This window comes from Urocitellus parryii, chromosome 1, assembly GCF_045843805.1.
Source record: "Urocitellus parryii isolate mUroPar1 chromosome 1, mUroPar1.hap1, whole genome shotgun sequence".
Lineage (NCBI taxonomy): Eukaryota > Metazoa > Chordata > Mammalia > Rodentia > Sciuridae > Urocitellus > Urocitellus parryii.
The window spans coordinates 101269862-101297526 of record NC_135531.1 but is presented as its reverse complement, the minus strand read 5'-3'; the positions used below and the strand labels follow the sequence as shown (position 1 = coordinate 101297526).

The window sequence follows — 27665 nt, the reverse complement described above, 5'->3', positions numbered from 1 at the left end:
GGTCATGGGAGGGTGGCCAGGACCCAAATATCCATGGGCCAGATCAGAGGCTCCTGTACCAACCAAGCCTGAGGCACAGCTCCTCCAGCCTGCCCTGGGGAGGGTGCTCAGGATGTGGCCAGGTGGCTCAGGGGTTTGGGGACTTACCTTCTAATGATGAGTCCTGAGGTCTAGGATTCTAAGGAGACTTCTTCATCTAGAGTGTTAAGAACTCAGAACCACTAACACACAGCTCTTTCACTTCCCTGCATGAGTCATCTGCAGTTAGAATACTAGTGAATTAATTCTTTTCATTTGGAGCGTTCTATGGCTTCTTTTGAAAGGTCTACACACAGCACTTTGAAATGGTAAGCAGTGATCCTGTGCCCAGTCATCCTGCTCATCAAGGATGCCCTGTATTGCGAGCATGAGATCATCCAGGCTGCTGTTTACCAACGTCTCTGGCAAAGTGGCCTCACTTTTTAATTTTCCTCATTTACATCACAAGGGCTGGTAAAAGAAATAGCCAAGTAAATAAAGACCTCTCCAAGATTTTAGTAAATTGACTGAAACATCATTAATAATAAATTCATTATTAAGTCAATTACTTCCCTATATTCAGCACCAAATAGAATACATATGAGCTAGTGCCCCATTCATCTACATAGTTAACCCTTGGACTCACTTCTCTTCTTGGTCGGTCCCCAAGAAGCTCAAGGCGAGCCTTTAAATGCAGTTCTTTCCATACTCAGGCTTTTTATTGAAAAGGTAAAATATGAAACCTTTTGTCTCTTCTTTCACATAGTTAAGCTTCTGTATTTTTTTACACTGTTTCTGTATTTGTGAATGTATGTACATATGTATGTAGGTATGTGTGCATGCTGGCACTCTACGGATTTGTTTAAAAGTAATACACACCCTCCTGTGCTGCATAATGACATTTAGGTCAGTGATGGAGTATATAAATGGCCCTGTAAGATGATCTCACTTAGTGAGAGCCCAGCTTGGTTTGTGTAAGTTCACTCTATGAGGTTCACACAATGACAAAATCACCACCAACAGTTTTCTCAGAACATATCCTCATTGTAAAGTGATGCATAACTATATTTTGGAGTTGCCAATGTAATATATGCTCAATAAAAACACTTGGAAACCTCAGACAAGCACGTACATGAAAAAAAAGAAAAAAGAAAAGAAAAACACCTCCAAATTCTGTAACCCAGGAGTAACTATTATTGTCACGGAGGATCTTGTATATTTGTCCTGTGAGCACATAAATACACACACACATATCTAAAAAGTCACATCAAAATCACATTTCTTTTTACTCTGCACTCTCTCTAATCCTTTTTAGAATTATAAGAGGTAAATAAATAAATAAATATACATATCCAGAAAATGCATTCTGCCGGAGCATTGACTTTCATCTTAAACCACGTGTTTACCCTCTTTGCCTGGTTAACATGACAGCCCAGCTCTTCCTCCAGCTTGCCTGGTGAGGATTTGTGCTTACCAACTCATGGGTACTTCTTTGGATTTCTGGTCCTCTTCCTTTGAGCCCAGAAGCCCCACATTTGTTGATATAGAGAAAGAGATGGATATATAAAGTTTTTGTATTTCAATAGGCCACTGGGAAAATGGATGAAAACCAGTTTGTGGCTGTGACAAGCACAAATGCTGCCAAGATCTTTAACCTGTATCCCCGCAAGGGAAGAATATCTGTGGGTTCTGACAGCGACCTGGTCATCTGGGATCCAGATGCTGTGAGGATTGTCTCTGCCAAGAACCACCAGTCGGTGAGTGTGGGCTGGCCAGAGTGGAGGGATGGAGAGTGCCTGCACAGAGCTTGGCCGTGAGAAATTCGTTCATGTGCTGTGCCAGCATACGTAGTCCAGGGAGGCTGCAATAATGACCCATTCCCGGATCTTAGTGTCTTAAAACTCAAACTGTTTGTTTCTCATTTCTGCTTTCCAAAGTGGCATGGCGGCAGAGGGACTGTGTCACTCAGGGATGGACAGAGGTGTCTCCACCTCTGCCCATACTCCTGTGATTGCTGAGACTTAGACAGACAATGTTTTGAGAGGAAGGGAAAATATAAATATTTTTGTCACATTCCTATTCATGTGGAAGATAATAATCAAACCTAATACTTTCAAAAGGTACTTAATATTTATTAGTAAAATAGCTAATATTTATAAGCATTTATGCTTCAGGCACTGTGCTTTTAGCTCATTGAATTTCCAAAACACTCTGCCACAGGTAGGTACTTTTATTACCCCCATTTTATAGATAAGGAAATGGAAGTACAGAGAGATTAAATAATGTATGCAACAAGTCAACAGTGACGCTAACATTGAAACACCCAGACAATCCAACTGCAACTGATGTCCTTAACCACTTTGCAGTAATGTCTCTCCCTTGTTGCATAAGCAAAGCAAGTAGGGAGAAACCCATTCTGAGTGGTAACAGTCTTTGCTTAAACATCACGTCATGTCACTTTACATGATTTTGAGCCAGCAGGGACCCACGTATTCCCTCAATCCATGCTCTCTACACAAGACTCCATGTATAGCAGCCCTGGTGGTTTTTCAGTTTCTCTTTGAATACTGCCAGCAACAGAAACTGACTGGTACTTGAAGATCTTAATCAAGTTTGGACACTTTTCTTTGCTAGAAGCCCAGTCTTTACTTTGTAAGCATCAGTCTCCTGGTGCCATCTACCCATGACAGCTTGTAGACACACTGTGAGCTATTCCTGGCTTACCTGGTGACCTCTTTCCTAGGGACACTGAAGGCAACACAAAAGGTAACCGTGGTCCTCTTTTCCTTTCCCTCTACCCGTGCTGTTGCTTTGCCTCATCCATCTCTAGGCTGCAGAATATAACATCTTTGAAGGGATGGAGCTGCGTGGGGCGCCTCTGGTCGTCATCTGCCAGGGCAAGATCATGCTGGAAGATGGCAACCTACACGTGACCCAAGGGGCAGGCCGCTTCATCCCCTGCAGCCCATTCTCCGACTATGTTTACAAGCGCATTAAAGCCAGGAGGAAGGTAAGGAGCAGGTGGAACCCCAGAGGTGGGGCAGGGGCTGTGTGTCCCTTTCAGGCTCAGGTATAGTAACCCCCACGAGTTTCAGAGGGGCCTGTGTTCCCTGGACCCTGATAAAGAAAACTATAGCAGTGATCTCGTCTTCAGGAACAATACACAGACTTAACATGCTATGAAAGGGAATTTGAAAACATTTGGCAAAAAAAACCAAAACTTTTTTCCTAATGATTTCCTTATATTTTATAGTGCTTTTATTTAAAAGAATTCAAAATTTCAACATTGCAATGTAATATTAGTTTATTTTTAATAAAAACAAATTACTCTTACAGGCTTAAAACGAGAAATAGTCTGCACCTCCTTGTCCCTGTCCCAGATGGCCCAGGATTGCTTCACAGGGGCAAATGCTCACAAACTTGAGTTATTGTGGGTCAAGTAAAATCTTATTAATGTCCCTGATTTTACACACACACACACACACACACACACACACACACACGAACACAGGTGGCTCTAGTTAACTGAGGGATGAATGGGAAAATTCCTTTTCCCATTCGTTCTCCTCCCCTCTTCACTCTCCAGACTACCCTCTTATAACCTTAACCCAAAGCAAGAGTAGACCAGCCCTGAGATTGCAGAATTTGAGCTCCACACTCCAGGTTTTTCCTGATTGAGAAGGGAATGAAACTCAAACTTCCCTAATATCCACTCTTTCTATTAATGTGACTTGGATTCTGAAACCAAAGAAAAGCTGATGATCTGGAGTTCTTGGTTTGGGGAGAACAGATACAGTCATCATTCCATGTGTCATTAGCATCTGCAGATTGATGAGCTTGGCTCCTGTGCCTGCTCTGAGTCACTGGCATGGAGGGAAGGATGGGCAGCAGCACCCCCTTGGAGTTCTGCACTGACCCATGCTGGACTGTCAGGAGCGCCTAGCAGTGGGTCTTCCCTGCCTCCCTCAAGGCCATGCTAAGACCTAGGTGGAGGTTGCCAGCCGACTGTACTGCTGCTGTGGGTGGTCTGGCAGTGTTTGTCTAATAGACTGTAAGCCCCTTTGGGGAAGGCACTGTGTTTCATGTGACTGTAAACCCCAACCCTTGGCACAAGGCCTAGCACAGAGTACTTGGTGGATGTTGCTGGCTGGCTCCACAGTCCAGGGCAAGTTCACAGCCACAGCTAGAGGTCAGTGGGTCAGACCACAGACAGACTCAAACTTCAGGGCCAGCCAGCTCGTCTCTGTGCTGAAGAGGAGCTCCCTTGTGATCCCATCCTGGCCAGCATGTCCAGCCTCATCCGAGACTGCTGCCCTTTCTAATCGCTGCACTGCAGCTGTGTGATGTTTCTTCCACCCCACAACATCTCTGCATTCAGCTCTTGGTACTTGCCGATCCTCTGCCATCCACACCACTCCTCTGCCTCCCCCCACTGGCTTCTCCCACCTCCAATCCCTACCCCATAACAGGGTCTTTGGATCCTTCAGAGGCAAGCTTGTCTTTCTAGAGGGCCCCTCAATGACCTCCTCCATGACACCTGCTTTATTTTGCACTAGTTCTCCCTTCCTTGAAAGTACCTTCATTATCATTATTATATCCTGGTGCCCAACCCCCAACACACACTATTTACTGATACACTTATGCAATCTAGAGCAGACCCTAAATTGTTGAATGCTGATGTGTTTCTCTGGCTGCAGATGGCAGACCTGCATGCAGTCCCAAGGGGCATGTATGATGGACCTGTGTTTGACCTGACCACCACCCCCAAAGGGGGCACCCCTGCGGGCTCTACCCGGGGCTCTCCCACTCGGCCAAATCCACCTGTGAGGAATCTCCACCAGTCCGGATTTAGCCTGTCAGGTGAGTGGGACAGGTTGATCCAGGGAGGAGAGAAGGAGGAGGGGAATGTCAGTGTGCACCCTCGAAGCTAGAGTGTGATCCTAAGAGCTCAGCCTGGGTGGGTTTTCCAGCCCAGAGCTGGGCACAGTCTTTAGGGAGAAGGTTACTAGGGCAAACAGGAAGGTTTTCTCTATCAGTGAGGGTGAAAAAATCAGACAAGCCACAGTCAAGTTAGAGATCAAGTTCAAACGATGACAAATTCTGCTCAGGGATCAGACCTGGCTGGGGTTAGAAGCAGGTCAGAGGAGTTGATTTCCACTATGAAGTGATTTTCTACATTAACCTATGAGAATTGGGCAGTATGTTGTGTGTGTGGGGTGTTTTTTTTTTTAAAAAAAAAACTGTTCAGGGTTAAAGAACACTCAGACTATTTTTATCCTTAAATAGCAGTAGCTTCTTTTTTAAAAAAAATTGTTTTGGTTGTTCGATGGACCTTTATTTTATTTATTTATACATGGGGCTGGGGATCAAACCCAGTGCCTCACACATGCCAGGCAAGTGCTCTACCACTGAACCATAACCCCAGTCCAGCAATAGCTTCTTTTAATGTAGGATTTTTATTCTAGTCTCCCTTCCCTAGTAGTAACAATGCTAATGGTAGTTTCGATTGATTGGACATTTGCCATGTGTTGCCTATATTATTAATCTTTTCTTTAAGAACTTTTCTACAAATAGAAAATAATCATTCAAGGGCTGGGGCTGTGGCTGTATCTTAGTGGTAGAGCACCCACCTTGCATGTATGAGGCACTGGGTTCTATCCTCATCACCACATAAAAATAAATAAAGATATTGTGACCATCTACAACTAATATATATATATATATATATATATATATATATATATATATATATATATATCATTCAATTGCTCCATAATGAATAGTCTTCATATGGGGAAAAATGTAGATTTGCATCTCTACAACACACTATTTAAATGTGAGAGAAGCAAGATAATATGAAAGAAAAGATATATTCAAAGGGAAAATCCCAGCCTATAGGGAAAGGAAAATCAGTGAAGAATGGAAGAAGCAAGTAAAACAGGGAGGAAAAGAGATGAGAGAAGTAGAGAAAGACAAAGGAAAAGTGCTTAAGATTTTATGAATCTTTGCCAGGGGTCTGGACGTCCCAAGAAACTTCATATGTGTGTTGGACTCATTCCATTGCTCCCTGGCTCCTTTAATCCTTAAGCTTTCAGTGGCTTCTTTCTGAATGGATCCAGGCACAGGTTGATGCTTTCTTTTGTGTAGCTGCATGGACCTGACCACCCCACTTCAAGCTGTGGGGTGATGGGCAAGTGACTGCGGCTCTCACACTGGTGAGACTCCATGAGGTGTACCCCTTGAACTCTTCAACGTGGCCAGCCACAATAATGCAAGCAGCTATCATTGTTGTTCTTCCTGGTATTATTATGAGGCTTAGATGAAATCTAAATAAGAACTTGGCTGTTCCTACCAGAAGGTCATTTTCCAGGGGCTAGGGGAATGCATATGAAAAGTTAAAAAAAAAAAAAAAAAAAAAAAAAAAAGCTCCATCTAAGTTTCTTGGGAGATGAGGCCAGGGAGACATTTACTCTCTTACATTCTTTAATCAATTTACTTTTTTACCATTTCCCCTTCTCCACCACAGGCACCCAAGTGGATGAGGGGGTCCGCTCGGCCAGCAAGCGCATCGTGGCGCCCCCTGGAGGCCGTTCTAATATCACATCCCTGAGTTAAGCAACCTCTCCCTGAAGAGAGGGGCAGATGCAAGAAGAGATTTTTTTCCAAGCCAAAATGGTACACCAATGTTTAAGAAGGAAAGCGAATCCAAACGGCTGTGATCTAAAGAATCAATAAGCCTCAAGCCTTATGTTTCTCCATGTTACGCTCGCTTGCCTAGCTTTACGAATATTGCTTTTGTTTTCTGTTTATGCATAGCCTTGGTTTGTTTGACCCTCTCCCTCATTTACATGCATGCAATCAGACAGGCCACTAAGGTAAAAGAGTCTGCTATATTATAGTGTTGAGAGCGTGTGTAGTGCTGCATCTTACGACAAGGGGACAGACAAAGCTGGGATGTCAGGAAAATGAACAAAAGGGACACAGGTTATTTGGGGTGAGTGGGTGGTGGGAGCCCAGAGCAAGATGGAGGGTGCAGAGGGCTAGGGTAGGGCGTGTAGAAGGGAGGTGGGTGGGCCAGGTGAGCTGAAGGGGTATTGTGTATTGTGTCCATGAAGTGTGTTTATTTTCATGAAAGGTGGTCACTTGTGGCAGCCCTCACTTTATCACAGTGCCCCAGGGTCTGCAGAGAAGGGGGTGATCTTTGGGTTCTGGACTTTGTCACGTCCCTCCCTAGTAGATTTTGTTCCTTTGAATGCTAATTAAAACGCCAAAACCCAACCATTTCTTCCACCTGCTTGATTATGCCAGTGTTTGCTGGGGACTCTTTCTCAATGTTGCTTTCAAACCTTCTTTCCTGGGGTGGGAAGGCCAGACTGGGAGAGAGTAAATGACACTTCTCTTCCTCTAGTCCTTTCTGTCTCTTTGGTGCTCTTGATAAGTAGTAGCTGAGAGCAAAGCACAGGCCTTCAGCATGGAGGGCCGCAGAAGCCTAAGTTCACTTCCCTATAGACACGGGGAAAGTCACCTCTCCACAGAGGAGAAGAGCATGTGTCTGGCATCCTGAGTCCAGATTTTAGCTGGTGTGGGATAGAATGAAGGGCCTGTCTTGGCAGCAGTGAGTGATGCTCTTGATCTCCTGAGATCAGGCACAGCATGACTAAAAAAGGAGTTATTCACCAACTTTCACTATGAAGAGGTAATCTCAGCTTATGTGGGAGTCAAGCAGGGATTTGAGAAAGCCAGTCTGGAGCAGAGGGAGCTCATTACATAACCTGGTTCCATTTTTCAATTCTAAACCATCTATTTTCCTCTTCCATTAGCTGATCCTTGGGGGGGACTTTTAGTTTCGGTACTAAAATCTCTGAGGTGAGTGGAAGTGATGTGACATGGCCTTCCTGGTGGTACACATAAAAGAAAGTAGCACCAATGTGTCCATTTCCTCTATCAGGCCACTTCTGAAAACTCAGTGATGGACCAAGTTCTGTGAGCAAGGCAAGGATGTAAAGAACTGAGAGACCCTTATGCAGGAAGAAAGTATTCAACCTGGGATCAGACTTTCATGCCGTGGGGAATACATCTGGTAGAACCCATAACTCTGTGTACTAAGTACTTTGAAGAGAAGAGCAGGCCTCAGACACCTTTTCAGTGCTTAGGAGAAACCATTACCTCTGACTGCATGTTCTGATTTTTTTGTGTGATTTTTTTTTCTGATTTTTTTTTTTTCTGTCTGTTTTGTCTCTCTCTCCCTCCCTCCCTCCCCACCTCTGGTGCTGGGTCTTGCACATGCTATACAAGCTCTCTACCACTGAGCCACACCCACCTGCCCCCTAGGCCTGTCTGCAGGTTTTAATAAGTTGAGAACTAGAGAAAAGTGAACACTTGGCTACAAAAATACTTAGAAATATCTAAGGAAGAGTATTTCTCCAAGCAAGCTACTTTCTGTTCCAGTCATGAAAAAAAAAAGACTTTCACCTCATAGTAGGGAATCTTGCTATTTTAAGGCTCTTATGGTGCTTTTTTTTAAGGGAAACTTAAATAAAAAGTAAAATGTAGCTTTAATTTACAATTCAAACATTTGGGGGCCTTTCAAGGAACTCAGAATGACTTTTATGTACAAAGGGAGTTTGCCAGATCTGAAACATACCTCAGGAGCCAGGCTGGGCTTTAGAATAAGCGGCAGTACCAGCCATGGCCACCAGATGGAGGGAAATACACGTAAATAAACTAGTCTGAGCACGCACCTGTTCACCACCATCTGCTCTGAGATTACCAGTCCCTGACCCACTAATCCTTCCAAGCCCTCTCCATGCCATGAGATAAATCTTCCATGAGCAAATGGGTCATCTGCACTGCACTGGGAGTATTCACCCAGAACTTTCTATTCTATACAAGCAGTCCATTCCGTAGGAAAAAAAACCCTTGATGCTCAAGATGGGCAATGTTGTAGGAAGCCTCCCAATCTCTCTTGCCATTTAAGTATAGCAACATTTATAGTAACATTTAAGTATAGCAATTCCAGAGAATTCCTTGAATATACATTTTCAATGTATATTCAATTTTATTCTGTTCTATAGACACATTGAACAGCCCTATACAAGGGGCTTGGGGGAGAAAATGACAATGAGTCATGGTGCTCTTCAAGTTCACTGGTGTGTCATCCAAGTGTGAAGGGCTAACTGGGTCTTCAGTCTCACTCTCAAGATAGCTTTTTCCACCTCATCTCTTGGCCTGGCCCATCTCTGAGGATGGCTTTGCCACCCCCCCCCCCAACCTTCTCTCTTTGTTTCTAAGCCCAGTTGGAAATCCACTGGAGTCCTGGCTGAGAGGGTCACAGGTGTGGGTAGTTGAGGGGTTGTCTATAGAACTGTTGAATCAGCTACCCTAGTATGAATGTTTCTTTTTCTCCTAAGTTTCCTAAAACTAGTAGGATTATAGTTAACCTGAAAATGGCTTTTTTCAAAATCCAGTCATCCTTTGGCCTTTTGCTTTATGACTGTACCCAGAGAGTCATTCTCTTCTCACAGGGCCTGAATCCTCCTTAGCCTGGACTCCAGTTTGCTCACCCTGAGATACCCCTTCAACAAGGTGTATGGTTCCCAATCTTGGTTCCTGCCACAAGACTCCCAGGCCTTCTCCCCTGCACAACCCCAGCTTGAGTCCCAGTTGTGCTCACGGGCTGTCCTGTGCAGCCAGTGTTCCTCATAAGCTCCCCCTTTGAGAAATGGTGTGTGGGTGTTCAGTCCTGTGCCTGGTGGATATGGACAGACAGTAAATCTCCCTGTGATCTGTGCTAGCTGTGAGGCAGCTCTGGAACGTGAAGAGCTGTTTGGTTTGAACCGTGAAGAAAACTGTGTATTGAATTAGCTGAGATTAAAGACAAAAAAGAAAAAGAAAAAAAAATTCATCAAGTGACTGTTAATGTAAACCTGGTTATTAAAATAACTATAAAATGACCAACATTGTTTCCCAGGACCCTTCTGTGTGTGATGTGTCTTTCTATCTACTACATTAGAATTGCACAATAAGACTGAAATGGTTAGTCAGCCAGGCAGGTCTGACAAAAACAGAGTTATCTGGAGGAAAAAAAAAAAATGTGTGTCTTATCTCTTCACTGAGTTGTTAGTTTGGGCCACAGAATTTGATGACATTATTGAAACTTTAGCAAATGATGAAATTTTTCTTTATGGACCATCAGAGTCAGTAACAGTTTTAAAGGCATCACCATGGAGAATTAACCTGGCAGAGTCCTGGACAGAACCTAAAAGGGTTGTTTTGTGGGTATTATTATTATTATTATTATTATTATTATTATTTTATCATCCCTTAAATCCTCGATATTAGCTTACTTTCTAAGCATGCTCCACTTCTTTTGAGAAACCTAGATTTTGATTAAAAACACCAACTAAGCATGTGCCAAAGTATATTCTTTAGCAAACTGATCTCAGGGGTCAAATGAGTGCTTGAAAGGATTATTTGCTGTGTCTACTCCTAGGAGAACAGGAAGGTACATACCACAAGTTGAAGGCTGAGAAATCCTATGATGGAGGAGGCTTTAAAACTTTCCAGGGCTGGGGTGAAGCTCAGTAGATGTGCACTTGCCTCACATGCACAAAGCTCTGGGGTCCATCCCCAGCACAGCAAACAAACACCACCCCCCAAAACAAACAAACAAACAAACAAAAGCCTTGTCCAAATCAGGGCTCTCAAATCTTTTGACTACTGAATTCCTCTACCCTGTATCACCTTTTCACCTCCCACCAAACTGATTGTGCCAAACTCTTGTGGGGAAACCCTGCTGAATCCAGTTCTAACATGTGCAGGTCATGTTTTCACTGGAAAGGTGACACTTGCAGAAGGGCATGAGGGTGGAGGGTTGAAAGGAGGAATTTCAAAATCTGCAACAGAAAAGTCAGGGGATGGGCAGACTCAAGCCTGGCTGGGGGAAGTGCTGAATGCTGACATCTGAATGCTGCCTCTCCACCTTGGCCCTGCCTGGCTTGAGTGGGTGCTTCCTTCTGACTAAAGCTCTTTCCATGAGGGGGCAAAGCTGGTCATCAGCAGCCCCAAACTTTTGTTTTACCTCTTAGTAACCTCAGAGGAAGGAGGCAGTTTCCCTCAGCAGTTCAGAAGAGGTCTGGTTGGATCACTTGTGTGCCATGAACCAGTCACTTGGCCAGAAACGCATATTGGATTACTTGCCCACACCTGGTCACATGCCCAGCCCCTGAGTCCCCTAAACCATGTGGATTCTGGTATTTGACATGCCAGAAAAGGGGATACATGCTGGGAAGGCTCTAGCCTCACTCTAGAGCCTGCAAGGCATGAATGTTCAACCCAAAGATGGGTCTGGTTGTAAGTTGGGATAGGTGGGGGAGGAAATGGGAGTCCTGGGGATGGTAATTTCTAATTAATTGCTTTTGCATGTAATGAGTCCCTCTTGATCTGGTAGGACAATGCTTTTGATAAAGGAGCACAAAGTGAGTGTGTACCTTTTAACACAGAAGCTCAGAAACCAGATCCAAAGCTACTCTGAACATACTAGAGTTATTTTACCACCGAGGTTCCCAGTTTGATGTTCAATAAGCTTTAGTCTGTAGTCTCCCGAATGGCTCAAACTCAGGACTGGCGGAACACCTCTCCCTGATCCTGACCAAGGAATGAGTGGGCTTTTCTAAGGATTTGAGCGGGTTTAAAGGGAACAGTCAATGTTTACAATGAACTAAGGGTGCAGGACTCCAAAAGGAATGAGTGGCTTTCAGAGGTGCTGGGGAAAGATACATAGACACTTTTACACCTCTGTAGGTCAGAGATATTCAGTGGCAGAGTCACGTCTAATTAGGTGGGAATGAAAACACTGAAGAGTAAAAACAAGGCCCTCTGGTTCCAAGGAAACTTCTGGAATCAACTCTCCTAACACCAACCCATCACAGCAGGGACACCAACCATGTGCAAGAGATGGAGATGACAAAAGGGACAGAGCAACATGCAAAAGTGACATCACATACTTAAAAATCTAATGGGTTCTAGACCTTGTCCCTTGTTCAGCTGGCTGTTCAGAACAGCACAGCAGGACACTTAATATGACCTGACAATAGGGTTCTCAGGATGCAGGACTTGAGAGTCCATAAGAATTGCCTGCTTTTCCCAGCCTATGGAGTAAGTGTTTGGCTGGTTGCTGACCTACTCTGAGTTTGGAGGTAGTGGAAAACTCCTTTACTCTCTTATTGCCAGAAGTTGCTCTTAGCTGCAAGAGTTCATAGGTGCCTGTTACCTTCCTGTCCCAAATTATGGGATTTGGAACATCCACCAGCTGCCCTCATGTGTGCAATGGAACAGGATGCTGAGAAAAGATGCATGAGCTATCTGTGAACTTGAGGACACGGTGAAAGGCAGAAGGTAGAATTCTGGACTGTGTTCCCTGAAGTGTGCATATTAAAGGAATCAAGTGTTTTCGTTTTTGTATATGTGGATCAGTTAAGATGTGCTGTGTTCCTGAGTAATAGAACATCATTTCTAACACCACACCAGCTCTCTCTGTTAGGGGACCTTCCTCACAATAAGAAATGGAAGTAAGAGCAGGTAAATTTAGGCACCCTGATACTCTCTTTTGGGAAAACAAATACACACACACAAACACAGAAGTGACAAAGAAAGGTCAATGGCTTACTGTTACATAAGACATTTTAATACATGCAGGCACAGTGACATTGCACATGCTACAGCTCAACAGAAGCATGTTTTTCTCATTCAAGGGCTGCCAGGTCAACCATTGGTTCACAAAAGCACAGAAAACCAAAGTGTGTATTTTTCACATCAATGTTTAATATCAGCCAGACACACACTGAGCTTGTAATAAACAGTAACCACAGGTGGACAAAAGTAGGAAACAGGATTTTCTATGGACAAATACCGGGACTGAAACAAACTCACAATGCATTCCAAGCCTTTTGGTTCAGCCTCTAAAGAGCTGAACCCCTGGCGTTTCTGCACCAGCCAAAAGCTGCAATGCTGAAGAATTAATAGCTACATTAATGCTCTTTCTTCCTAATTATGTATTCACCCATCCAATCTAGGACTATAATGACAGAAAATTGAGTCATTTCTGATTAAAATTTTCCTATCAGATGAAACCTAGCCACTAATTAATTAGATTATTATAATCAATCTTGTAATGGTCTGTGCTACTTGAAGTTCATGCTGCCCTCACAATGACCTCAGCCAAAACTAGTGCTGCTTCAGAGGGAGTGTTAGTCATTAGCAGAGCATTTATTCCCAAGGAATTAGGGTCACGGTCAGGGTTGCAGGGCTGGGCTGCCACACTTCAGGGGAGGTCACGGAATATCCTGGAGTTGGAGGCTCTGCTGCCTTGCAGGAGTTTTAGAAGCAGGATGCTCTAGTCTTCAGAATCTGCTAAGATGCCTCAGATGCTCTCTATAGGTAAGGGAGGATGCTGTTGGAGAAAAAGCTTCCAGAAAGGCAAACCAAAGGATGCAGGTTTCTAAAATTCTCATCCGTGAGCCTCGTTCCCAATCTAGATGAGACATATTCCATTCAATGGGGAATTGACTATTAGCCCAAATTATGGAATAAAACTAAAGGATCTGATTTCCATAACTAGCAACCACCATAAGAACTTTGGGAAAGGTTTACAATTTGTTTCTGGAAAAGTTTTTCTTGTCTTTAAAATTCACATGGTAGGAGGCAGTTAGAATGACTTACTCCATGCTACCAGATGCAGTGCCTTTTCTTGTTTGTTTTCTGTGGTTCTAGGTTTCAAACCCACCATTGAGCCACAGGCCCAGCCCGGTGCTTTTTCTTTTCTAATATGAAGCACACTGCACATCAGTCATTTGGAGAGCACTGAGCTTTCTTCAGTGTGTTCATGATTCGGAAAGTCGACTGCAGTGTTCTGGGTATAGAAAGTAGGGATTCAAGCTACAGAGATCGAATGGGTTCCTACCCTACCTTAAATTGTACAGATGTGCAGCCCCACACATGATCAGCTCTCACCATCATGGACAGCCTCCTGGTCCCACTGTCCTTTGGTAAGCATTTCTGAAAAGCCTCTCCTTTGGGGGAATGCAGAGGAGGACCCAGGTGACAGGAGAGGTGAGTCAAGGGCATATCAGGGTTTGAATAAAAGACAAGCATAAGAGGGAAGCTGGTAACTGTGCACCTGGCTCCTGATTGCCAGAGGTGGCCAGCTGTGAGCAGAATCTGGTGGCCTTCTGGTGGCTGCTCTTTTCAACCCACCCTCCACTCTGAAAGTGAGTCAAGCAAGTGCTTTGAGTTTCTAGTGTTTGGAGAAAACCAAAATTGCACAGACAAATAAGGAATGGGAACTGAGGGAAAAGGAACGGAAGAGGAAAAGAGCTGTATTTCAATTCTTTAACCAAAAATACGGTTGTTCTCAAATCAGAGAGGCACTATTTCATAGCGGTGCCAGAAATCCTGGGCCCATTAACTCAATGAGGAGAAAACCATGAATACTCAACTGTAGTTCAGCTCTGCCTTCCTACCCATGCTTAGTCACCCCCGTGCAGCCCCCCTCTGGCAATCTCTTTGAGGCAGGCAAGCAGCCATATCTCTTACTTCTCTAGTCTATTTGTACCTGTCTGGTTTCCCAAGTGGGTGCAAGTCTGATCTTCCTGGTTGCCAGGTTACTGGTGAGGCCCTACTGTCCCTTCGCAGCCAAGGTTTAGATGATCTGAGTAGCAGAGATGTGAAAACAATCCTGCTAAAGCCTGTTCACCTCTTGACTCTACCCAAAAATAGTTCTGCAAAGATAGCACAGTAGAGTTATATGCACACTTAGGTGAATTAAACTTGGCAAATAAATAGATAAAATGTAAAGAATAAGAGAAACGAATAATATTTTAAATAATTAGGCACTTCTGCCTGCCAATTTTTCAGTCGTCCTAAGGGTAGAAAACATGTTCCTGCCATTCCCATGGTGATTCTCCATGAACTTGACCTCTCACATGGGTGAGCATCCCACTGTCCTAAGGGTAATTCTAGACTATAAAAGATGTTCAGTATTTTAATTCACCTAGTATTAGCCAAAATGAAACAAAAAATAAAGAGCACAAGAGTGACTTGTTTCATTACAGAATGGCAACTCACTCCTTAGGCTTCATTGAGAAGATATTTCCCATATATTGTGGGTAATGAAGGTGTTTTTCAAAGGCAAGTCTTACATCTTCCAATTGCACTTCTAACTTACTATATAACCACCCTGTACAGTGCGACTTCACTGAACCATAAAGTAAACATTGTCATGTAAAGATGTTCTTGATCCTATCCAGATGCAGGCTCTGCTAATCTTCAGAGGACAATTAGCCCTCAAGGAACATGCATACTGGAAGAAGGCAAATGGTGTGCTACTATTCAACAACTGGCTTGTTAAAAAGAAAAAGGTGCCCTGATTTGTAGCATTTGCTCATTTCCCATGGCATAAATCCTCTCATCATCACTGATTACAAGGTGCCAATATCATCTCACTGAAAGGAAGTTGGGGAGCCATGTGCACAGTAGGCTCTTACCAGTTGATAAAAACCAAGGTGGAGCTGACCCAGCACCCTGCTGAAGGTCCTATAAACCTGTTACTTCTATCTGACCCTATGCATTTCTTCCTCATGGGATTCTTTATTTCTATGCAATCTGTCTTTGGGATTCTGATGTCTTAGGAAGTTTTCCAGCTCTGAAGAGGCTCATTGTGTCCGATGTTCATTTGTCACAGTGTAGTCAGAGGAATGGAAAAATAAATCTGCAGATCTTCCTTTTAAGATAAAGGCCATTTAGAATAACAATTGCAGCACTAAAGGCAAGGTGCAGGTCCTCCAGTACAACCCTTTAGTTTTAGATGAATAAACTGAAGCACAGAAAGTGGATAAATGACTTGGCTCAAAGTCACACAGTGAATCAGTGGTGAAGTCAGATCCCAGGGGCTCAGGCCCAGGACTTTCCATGGCATGCTGCCCGCTTCACAGGATAGTCATTGTCACATTGTCTACATCATGAGGTGTGGGGTGGCAAGAATTTGAGAAGTCCCAAGTCAGGAAGAAGATGTAGAGGCCTTTACAGGTTGTTCTTGTGGCCATCCTCTTCTTGTGGGTTTTTGGTTTGTTCCAAGGCTAGATTTGCTTGACTTTTATTAAAGTCTCTTTTAACTCTTAAAGGAAAAGAAAGAGAGAGAGAGAGAGAGAGAGAGAGAGAGAGAGAGAGAGAGTTAGTTTTATTCTTTGAAATCCAAAAGTTTAAACATTTGAAATGATAACAAAGATCAACAATTTATAAAGAGGTGAGTCGAGAAAACCTTAAAATGTCATTGTATTTATATCCCAATTCGTCTGCCCTTCCCACAAACAAAAAGTTGATGTGAGGATAATTTACTATTGAAAAATTCTTTTACAAATAAAAAGCTTCCTGAATTCTCCAAAATTTCTATAATAGATGTGCCTCATTTTTGTCATTAGAAAAAAATAAAAAAAAAATGTTAAAAATAATACATTGAGTTTCTGCAAACAGAGTCTGGCTAAAACAGCATCATTTTCTAAACTGTTGTTCCCCCAGCAGTTACTTACTTTTCTCTGTTGAAAATTATAAACTCCTTCCGGACAGACTCAAGGTGCTCTTGAAGAAGGCATGTCTTTAAGGTGGACATTGAAAAACAATAGACGTGTAGTTAGCGGATGAATGAGGGTCCTCACAGCCAATAACCTACCAAGTTTCTATTCAACTGCATTTAAGAAGTACCACAGTAGCTTCAAGATGGAACCTATATGAGGAAGATGCTGGAAGATGGCAGAGTAGGGATCTCTCTATCTAATCAACTGTCCTAGCAGAATCTGTCTGATGAAGGTCTATGGAGGGCATATTGTTCAGGCATATTGAGGGAAGGCATGGGTGGTAAGATGGTTACTATGAGTTTCAATTCTTAGCATAGTAGAAGCTATCTGCTGTCCACCCTCCACCCTGGCACAGAGCTGTGCCCATGTTTCTGGAGCTGCCTGCATGAAGCTTGCAGGAGCCATGATGGGAAATTAGGATTATGTCCTCCAAATATGGGGATCTCTGTTCTGATCACTGATTGCCACTTCTGATCACAGAGGTGCCAGAAGGCTGGTTGCCACTGTCGTACCTCCCTCTCGACAGTCACAAGTCCCTCTGTGTCAGACAAAATCAGGGTGCCAAGTTGACCTCCTAACAGCAGCTCTCAAAGGTATAGCAGTGATCACGGGATGCCCATCACCTTGGGTTTGGTGGGGTCCGCCTCACCTGTGAGGAATCACATTTCCTCATCTCCTTCTCCTTCTTTGCCAGACGCTTCTTTTTCTTGTGAAGGGGTTTGGACTCCAGAATCATTTCTTCGAGTTCAAAGGTAGGGTCACAATTCAGCCTGCCTCTCTACAAGGGAGACAGGTTGGCTTAGTCCTCACGTTCCTGTGTCATAAAAACACACCAGACCCCACGTGGAGGAAAACACCTGGTCCTAAGCAGCAGTCCAAGAATGATAAGCTCGGATTCCTACTCCAAGTTTTATATCATTCGTTGCCAGCCTCATTTTTCATATCCTTTGACTTTTTATTGTATTTATTTTTCTAAACTTCCAATTACTTCTCAGGGAGTAACAAAGGACACCAAATTAAAATAATTTTTCTACAGTTTGAGCTTTCAGGTCTCTCAAAGTGTGTTCTCATAGATCAGAGTCTGGCTTCTTTGACTTCCTAGGTCTCCGGCCAGGTTTTCCAAATCAGAGCTTCTGAATAGGAGACCCTACCTACCCTTTAATAATGGCCTCAAATGATTCAGTTTCATAGGAGCCAGAGAACTGTGACAGAGAGCTTATCTCAGGGCAACATGCAGCTAAGAGAAGAACAGAATCAACAGGTGGTACCCAGACTTGCATCTTGTCCACATCAGCCAGGCACAAGCTGTCCCATAGACGCTACAGAGTGACAGGTAGGAGTTTCAGTTCCCTATTCTGTTGCTCCATAAGGTGGAGATTTCCATGCTCAGGATCCCACCACACTGTGCTTCTCCTTCTCTGCACTTCCACTTGACCCTCTCGCTGTCACACCCCTGCCCAGCAGTTCACTCTCAAGGTCACATCCCCACGTGCCCATAATGAAAATCTCTGAGTTGTTTCCTTTGAGTCCCTAATGGGGCCATTCTTGTTCCCAATAACCCCACAACTGAGTGTGTTACTGAATGTGTGACTCAGGCCTCAGGCCGAGAGAAGAAGACAAGGCCTCACTACGGCCCCGGCCTAAGCTTTCACCAGCAGTCTGTCAGGGGACACAGATGTCCCTTGGTCAGGTACTCACTCAGTGGGAATTATTTCTCTTTGGCGACTGATCCTTAAAAAATAAAAATCCACAAGATAAAACTAGCAAAGAAGGAGGGGCAAGTGGTAACAATGAATTCCTCCACAGTTTTCAATCCTCTGACTAAGAGATCTCTGTGGACACAAATTATGAGGACATCTTTGAAGTCAGAGAAAACTTTTTTTTTTTTTTCCAACTAGCAGATTCATGGAAATGACTATTTGAGGGACTAAAAATCCTTTCCAATAAAAGCACAGCACAGAGAGTGCTTAGGATCTAGATCCCCAGATGTGACCAGACATAGGTTAGAATCCATCTTGGCCACTTGCTAGGTGACTTTTGGTGATCAACTTTCCCCGCATGGCATGTGTTTTCTCATACAAAAATATTTGAGCTCTGTTACAACACTGGTGTGACTTTCTGATCAGGCACACAGAGTGATGATGTAACAGAATGGGAGTTATGTGGGCTTGTTAGGATTGACTCACATTGGGAATAAATCCTGGAATGAGCCGCTTCTGCAAAACCGCATCCCAGTTCATGTCATTCATATATGGGAAGTTCTGAATGTCCGTCAAGTGAGAAAATCGTTGGTCTGGATTAGGTTCAAGTAGCTGCCAATGGAATAAAACATTAATATCATGAGGAAGGTCAAAACAGGGGGACAAAGAATACACTCAAATCCCCTCTCAGTGTTGTCATGTACAGGACTGAAGGGGACAAGGTCATGCCCCCTTCTCTAAATCCACATGCTAATAATACCCACAGTGTAGAGTCACAATCAACACTAGGAGTCAGGTTGCCATGTAACAAATACAAACAGCTCTTCCAACTCATTCAAACACAGCTTTGATTCCTGACTTTCCTACTTACTAACTATGGCATGTTTGTTTTCTCAACCTCAGTTTACCAATCTGTAATAAAGAGATAACAGCTTATTTCACAAGGCTGTATCTGGGATTAAATAAGGACATGAATATAAAAAGTTGTTCGCATCAGGTGGTAAATGTTCACACATTTTTACAAGTGAGACGAATTTTTCCCCCACAAAATATTTTAGCTGTTTTTACAATTAAATTCAATATCCATTACGTGGCACAGATAAGGTGTAGCTAGGTTACTGTTATAGTTCTTTCTGGGTTAATAACTGGAGTTGAAGATTTTCCCTGCTAACCACTCCATCAACAGTGTGGCTCAAAGGGGAAATGTCAGTTCCCCCTGGGAATGCTCCTGGAGAGGAAAGTCAGGCTGTAATTTGGGAGTGACGTGGGGCAGTCTTACAACTGAGAAATAATTTGCTATGAAAAATGGCCCCCCTTCATTCTTTACTTGTGATATTACTAATAGCAATGTTCCTATTCTAAAAAAGGGAACTTGATTCAAAGACAACAGACACAGATTTGGAATCTTTAGCTCCTTAATCTCTTTCCCTTACCAGCACAACCTGGGAAATTTTCTCTCCTTTAAAAACAGCAACAACAGCAACCACGACTATCCTCTTGGGCACCTCAGCATCTGTTTCGTGTAATTGTTTATCATACACTACTGAGCTCCTACTATAATTGTGTTTAGTCTTCTTGGTGAACATGGGTGCCCTAAAAATCCAATAAAAACTATGTACCTCATTCATTCAAATACCACATTTTCAGCCAGGAGATGCTGAAAATACCACGGCACACAGTCAGACATGGTCCCTACCTCCATGCAGCTTTTGAGAGAATAATCATCAACCCAAGGATCACACTAATGCTACGTGTAATTTCAAACTGCATAAATGCTATGAATGACAGGCTCCCCAGGGAAGTGCTATTTGAGCTAAGATCTGAAGCTGTTTCTCCAACTATGTAGAAGGGCCAGTGTTTTTTGTTTGCTTGTTTTAATTTCTGACCCATGCAAACTAATATGTGGTCTCATTGTGCCCAGCCAGTGTGCAGCTCCACACCATGTACAGCCTGTAACTAGAGTTCAACATCAACTAAACAAGCTGTAGACTATTCAATGAGACAGATCCATTTGCCATGTGCATAGACACTACAGCAACATCAAACTTCTATAAATATTTCTAAATGCTTCTCTTAATATCTGGTATTATAATGTACCTATAGGAGGCATGAACTAAAACTAGTCAATGAATCATGTTGAGTATTAGCAATCTCAGGTATGAAGTGGGAGGGACTGCGACTGGAGGCAGTGCTCCAGGAAGAGAGATGAGCATGTGCAAAGGCCATGTGGTCAGTGGGAGAATGTTATGTGAGGCCAAGGAAGGGGAGGTGAAGGAAAAGGAGAAAGCCAAAGCAGTTATATATAGGGAAAGATAAGGACCACAGTTCAAACACTGTGTGTATTATTTTGATCTTTATTCTAAGAGCAATGGGAAGACACTGCACTGTCCTTTGAACAGACCACTACAGGGCAGAGTGGAAGACAGAACGGAGTGGCAAAAGCATGTAAGACAAAACTGGGAAAATAGGAGTGGAGTTGAAAAGTAAAAGATTCAAATGATATTAAAATGTCAAATTTCAGAACTTGGTGGTGATGGATTGGACAGGGAGATGATGCATGAGTCCTGGTTGCTGGGTTGCATAAATGGAGTATGGAGGGGCCAGTCACTGAGAGAGGGAACACTGGAAGAGGGCCAAGAAATACAGAGATCAAGATTTCCATCTGGACAGAATAGTTTTGAGACCTCCAGGGGTATTTGTGGACTGACTTAATGAAGTCATGTATTTAAAAGCTGTTAGCTGCACAACCATTCTAGAAATATGTATTATTGTGAATGACTGCCCCAATGTTAAATTCTAGCTTTTTAAACCTTAAACTGGAAAGCATGCTTTTTTTGTTTGTTTGTTTGTTTTTTCTTGTAGTGGTCCTAGGATTGAACCCTAGGGCATTCTGTGGAGGTACATCCCCAGCACCCGCTCCCCCTTTTTTTTTTTTTTTTTTTTTTTTAGTTTTAACTGTTATTTTGAGACAGAGTCTCACTAAGTTGCCAGGATGGCCTCAAATGTGCTTTCCTGCTGCCTCAGTCTCCTGAGTCACTGGGACTGCAGGTGTGGGACGTGTCACCCAGAAGCTCATTTCCTTTTGACGTGCAGTCTTCCCTCTTACCATTTTCTGTGGGTGCATAATAATTATGTAGAATGCTGGTTTTCAGTGTGGCCTATAACATAATTTGATTACTTTTCCCTCCCCAACCTTCTTACCTTTTTAAGAAGTGACACCATTTCCTGTGACCAGGCAGAAGGGTAAGTCACAATAGCCGTCTCAAACATGTGCACAATTTCCTTGCTGGATGTGCTGGAGCGAATATGATATGGTCTCTAAAGGGAGAGAAGAAGGAAGAGTCTTCATTTTTTATCAGGCAAAAGAAAAAAAAATCATGTAAATATTCCCAAGCTAAGTTTTCAACCAATAAAATATCTGTATCAATTACCACCCCATCCAGTTGATTATGTATGGCATATGTGGTCAAGCATTGCCACACCTCCTGCTTTTTAAAAAAGAGAAGCCAGAAACTTCTGGTTTCTTATGAAATATCACAAAATTTTAAAAGTGTGATTCCACTAATCCAAACAAAATATTTCATGAGGTGAATCAGCCTCTGAGATGAAACTGGCTTATAAGGTAATTTATGTAAGTATTTACACAAACTACTGAGCATGGACCTAAAGTTAAAAGAAATTCAAAAAGTTATATAAGAGTTGATTATAAAGAAACCCAAAATTTTGCTCGGCCCTTCTTTTCACTTGTTTTAAATATAATGAGGGAAGTTCAGGACAGAAAGCTCCCCAGAAACCATCAGCCTCAGCCCCAATTATATTATGAAGCAAAACAATATATATATATATATATATATATATATATATATATATATTTTTTTTTTTTTTTTTTTTTTTTTTTTCCTTCCAATTTCCCTGAGAACCAAGTTCATCCATAGTTTCAACTCTGGGAAAAGAAATGGAACTATGGATCTGTTATGGTTTGCACAGCTTCTCACTAGAGGGCAGCATTTATCCATATTGATTTCTCTATTTCATAAAGGACTCACCAACACTGGAAATTTCAGCTCTTTTGTGTGAACTGAAACCAGGAAGTATAATACACTCACATTCTTGTCCATGCGACCTAGCACCTAGCAGGTGTTCAATGCATGTTTGTTGAACAAACAAAATTTCTACATTAAATTAACGGGTGGGACAATTAGTATGTATACACACACTTACCACCTGCCTGGCCATTTCCAGATGTTTAATAAATGACTGTGGACTGATGAACTAAAGTGAGGGAAAGGAAAGGTTTTATGTTTTTCCATTTGGTAAATCAGTATTAAGAAGTAATATAATGAAATAAAGGATTCAAGGACGGAGGAGAAAGGATTCGGGTACTAAACTCTGCCACTCAATTTCTGGATTTCAGTTTCTTCATCTGTAACATGAAGATACCTCAGCTGCAAAATGAACCACCTCATGAGATTTCTGGGGGAATCAGAGAAGATAATACTGTAAAGTTCTCCATAGAGTGGCAAACACCCACTAGATACAACACAGGAGAGCTGTTTTTATCGTTACTGATACAAGTGTAGAAAAGGGCAGGTGTAAATGTGAAGAGTGATTGACAAAATGAGTCTTCAGTAACCACGATGTGAAGAAAGACTTAATTCTACTCATAAAAAGTCAATGTTAATTACTCTGGGAACCAGGCAGTGCCAGAAGGTGACCTCTAGGAGAAAGAGTAGGTGGAACTTTTCATTCTTTTTAAGTAAGGTCTCAAAACAACTACAACAGTTTTTCCTTCCCTCAAGACAAAATAAAGGACCATAGCTAAGCCATTTGTCACAGTAATAATATAGGGAAATAATATCTCAACTCAATATCAGAAAAAGAAGTGCTAAAAGCTTCATTTCCAATATTTATTGGCTATTACTAGCCTCAGGGCAATGTAGGGTCTTCCACAGGACTCATCCACAATCCACCACAACACAGGAGTTGAGCCAGGCTTAGCATATACAAGATTCTGGGGTTATATGAATTTGTATATGGATTTTTTTCTTTTTTCCTAAATTTCATCTTTATTTCAATTCATTGTTTTTCCTAAACCTGTTATCTCTTGGCCATCTACAAAACAAAACAATTGAAAGCCTTGAATGAATTAACTTATGAATGCCATAAGCAACTAGTTTAAAAGTGTATGATTTTCTTTATTTACTTTACAAGGCCACATGACTGAATTTCACATTTTAAAATAATCTCCATGGCCTGTCAGATCAAAATTAAAAAAAAAAAATAATCAAACTGTCTTTATCTTATTCATTAACTTACTTTTTCTAGTTCAAAATTTTAAAAATTTATTTTAATTCATCAATTACCAAAAATACATATTTATTCATCTAACAAATATTTTTTGAAAGCCTACTATCTTCCAGTTCCTCTGTTGGGCATTGGAGATACAACAGAGAGCAAGAGATTTGTGATTTCTATGTTGGAGCAGCCTAAAATCTACATATAGAAATACATAAATACTTATATGGATCATACACACAAAGAGAAACACATACATTTCAATAAATGGGATACAATGTATAAGAAACATGAAAGTTGTGACATATTACAGGGTCTAACAATTTTAAGGTAGAATATACATTAAAGGCGAGAGTACAAAGAATGAACAAGATAGAAAAGTAAAATGTTAGAATTAAATGATATGTTGTGACTATAGTCATATTTTGTGAGTTCAAGACATAAAGAGCTGCAGGGAAGGATGTACGATTTTGATGCAAGAACTGCAGAGATGCCTGTTGTAAATTAATCCTTATGGGTAATACAAAGCTATACAAGCCAGGGATCCATGGCTTTCATTGGCAATGGGATAACTAAGAGACTTAGAGACAGGGCAGCAGGTTAATAGTTAAGGGATCCCTTCACCAAGACTGCCATCAGCTCAGAAACTGCAGGAATCATTTTTAAGCATATGTTCTCTTTGAAGCATGTATTTTTTTCTGTAAATAAGAATTTGTAAATATGGAGGAAGTCATTGTTTATCAAACTTCCTCTGAGGTTTAGCGATGATGATACTTGTAATTAAATGCTAGTATTTCCCTTTCTTCAGATTAGCTATATTTTAAACATAATTACATATAACCTCCTCAGTGGTTTTTCCTAGAATGTGTCAAAATTGATCTGAAGTGATTTGTTACTCCATTCATTCAATACACATTTATTATGTATCTATCAAAAATTAAATGCTGGGATAATACTGAACTATATAAGATATACTCCTCACCTTTAGGAAATTAACAATCTATAGAAGATACAAGGACATAAAACTAGATATATATCTGGAAAAATTTTTAAGGGCTATATATTTACAAAATGAATTTAATCCCAAAAAGTAAAATGAGTTTAGGTGTTCTGATCTAGAAAGTTATACATTTTATGTTATATATGAAAAAATAATAAATCTCAACAGAAAGGTGAAGCATGATTCTGTTACTGAGAGATGGAAATGATCAAAATATGTACAAATATGCCACAATGTACAAATATGCCAGAATGAAACCCATTATTCTGTATAATTTATACATACTCATTAAAAATTCAGTGAAGTAACAACAACAAATCATATCTATTTCCATATATGAAGACAGATTATCCTTATGAGAACAGAAAAGATTTGAGAGTAAATATAACAAACTGTTAATTCTTGAAGGTGGGTCTGAAGGTCACAGGGGGATTGATTTCTTAACTGTAAATTTTCTTTGCCTTTAGGATGATACTGGTTTCTTACTTTCATTTTTGTGGTTTTTCTGTATTTTTTCAAGAAGCTTAAATTCAGAAAGGTCATAACAGAAAATACCTAGACATTTGACAGAGAGTCAGGTCAGTTTAGTTGGAGAACTCACAGAAAGATCCTCTGGAGGAAGTGCCACTTGTCATAGGCAATAAAGTATGGGCAGGATTGTAAGACAAGGAGATCCGGAGAAGGCCATTCCCACATCAAATTGAGGTAGTTCAAGAGCACATCCTTTCATAGAAATAAGAGTACACATTGCATGTAAATCTTTAACTTTATTCAAATTCAATTTAGCATTTCCCAAATGTAAAAAGAGTGACTTTTTAAGAAGATGAGGGCTTGTCTTAGAAATATCTTTATAGGCAAAGAAAGAAGAGATGAAAAAGCCCGAGGCTTGCTTCAAGAACAGGAGGAAATACAGAGGCTTCTGTGAGTTCCTGAGGGGTCAAGATTATTTGAATGGAAGCAAATTCTGAAGAGTCAACCTAGTTCTAAAGACCAAGAATGCCAATTTACGGCATATGAAGGTGTGTTTGTGTGTATGTGTGGGGGTGTGTGCATTCGTAAAGAACTGGGGAGCAAAACATTTTTGTCTTGAAGGAAAGGTCATATCTGTGTTTTAGGAAAGTAAATTTGTCAGTGTTGTTAGATCACAGGGAACTAACTTAGAGATAAAATAATATGAGAGGGGGTAACTGTTTTCTTAGCAAAATTCTTCGCAGCCAGGCAAGAAGACCTCTTATGAATATGTGATAATTAAATACAATCCCAGTTCTATTTAAAGAATATTAGAAAGTTGCTTCCATTTTTTAATTCATTGCTCAGATTTTGTTTTGCTGTGTGTTACAGCAGATGAGGGCAGAACACAGCTGCCCTGAACCACAGAGGGTGCTAGATAAGGAGCCAGGGGACGACGTCGTCAGGGGAGAAGAATTTGAGGGTGAGATGGGAAAGAACAGAGATTTTCTACAATCTAAATGATATGCATCTCTTCCCTGTTTGTTTGTATAATAACTTTATATCTACATATTCATTAGCTATTTTTAAGAAAACAGAGGAAGGAGAAAAACAGGCCCTATGTGAGGCCACTCATGGAGGACCCACATGTCTGGCTTATAGAAGTGGTCCACCTCCATTAACATGAACAACTCACCAAGATTGGAATCTGCTTAACCAATAGTGTTATGTGATCTCCAGGAACAGAGGAGTAAGAACAGTGAACAAATCAATGTTGAAGTGTGAAATGAACCACATGGAGTGAATGAATCCAATCCAACTGTGAAGTCCTTTTTTTGGTTGCTACAAAAGCAAGCATTTGTCTTTGCTTCCCTGAGCAAACTGAAGCCCCAACTTCTAACAGTTATTCTTCTAACAGTTATTATAAGATGGGAACAGGCCAATCAGTTGTGAAATGGAACTCTTAGTGTAGAATTTATGGTGCAATGATATAAGGCCAGGACAATGGCTGCTGACTAAAGCAGAAAGATCAGCTCCAGAGGTGAGACTAGCTGCAGTGTTTGTATGATAACTTGATACCCAGTTCCGATCCTGTGGAGATGAGTGAGTTCTGAAAGTTAGGGAGGCAACAGTCTTCAACTCCTGGGTCTTGGAGGAATCCCAGTTGCATCCATTACCAGGATCCTGACAGTACACAGCTACTTATGGATTGAATGCTTATGTCCTGCCCTCCACTTGTATGTGAAAGCCCCAACCCTCAATATGATGGTATTTGGAACAGGAGCCTTTGGCGCATAATTAGGGTTAGACTAGGTCATGGGGGTGGAGCCCTTATGGTCCTTAGTAGTCTTACAAGAAGAAAAAACGAGAGGGAGGGAGGGAGGGAGGGGGAGAGAGAGAGAGAGAGAGAGAGAGAGAGAGAGAGAGAGGTTTCTATCCCCATCACTTGGGGACACAGTGAGAGGCAGTCATCTGCAGGCTAGGAAGGATCCCTCACCCAAAGCTAACCATCCTGACACCTTGAACTTAGAGTTTCAGCCTCCATTATTAAGATAACAAATTTCTGTTGTTTATGCTCCACAGGAGATGAATTTTTTTTTTTAAGACAGCCCTGGCTGACCTAATAGATATAGGTACTGGGGAGTGGAGTACTGCCAAAACTACTCAAACATTTCCAAGTAACTCTGAGGCTAGTTATTGGGTAGAAGCTGGAAGAGGTTTGAGGTATACGCCATAAATATGGATTTTAGGAACAGTTCTCATCATGTCTTAGACAGAAATGTGGAACATGTTATCAGAAACGGAAGGAAAGTGATCCTTATTATAAAGGGCCCAAGAACTTTCTGAACCATGTTCCAGTTTTTCATGGGAGGTAGAACTTGTAGCATTAAAATGGGGTATTGACCAAGAAGATTTTTAGACCACATGTTGAAGGAGTGGCTTGGTTTCCCCTGACTACTTACAATACAATATAAAAGAAAGGGGATGAATCAAAGAAGAAATTGTATACAACAACGACAGAAAAAGAACCAGAAATTGAAAAGCTGCAAAACTTTTGGCCTATATATATTGCAA

General features: G+C 41.7%; 2 protein-coding genes across 3 annotated transcripts in view; one reads left to right on the top strand and one right to left on the bottom strand.

The window, feature by feature from the left end:
• The window catches only part of Dpysl3 (dihydropyrimidinase like 3), a 105686-nt gene extending 95724 nt beyond the window's left edge, over positions 1-9962 (top strand). For both annotated transcript variants that reach the window (XM_026384342.2, XM_026384343.2), the window contains exons 11-14: positions 1605-1775; positions 2849-3028; positions 4716-4878; positions 6545-9962. In XM_026384342.2, coding sequence (XP_026240127.1) covers positions 1605-1775; positions 2849-3028; positions 4716-4878; positions 6545-6633 — 603 coding nt within the window. In that variant the 3' untranslated portion in view covers positions 6634-9962. The remainder of the gene's footprint in view (positions 1-1604; positions 1776-2848; positions 3029-4715; positions 4879-6544) is intronic.
• Positions 9963-16095: 6133 nt separating this feature from the next.
• Positions 16096-27665, bottom strand: part of Stk32a (serine/threonine kinase 32A) — an 85262-nt gene continuing 73692 nt past the window's right edge. The window contains exons 7-11 of the mRNA XM_026384437.2: positions 21548-21664; positions 18833-18958; positions 17296-17424; positions 16602-16666; positions 16096-16189 (exon numbers count right to left, since the gene is read on the bottom strand). Coding sequence (XP_026240222.2) covers positions 16096-16189; positions 16602-16666; positions 17296-17424; positions 18833-18958; positions 21548-21664 — 531 coding nt within the window. The remainder of the gene's footprint in view (positions 16190-16601; positions 16667-17295; positions 17425-18832; positions 18959-21547; positions 21665-27665) is intronic.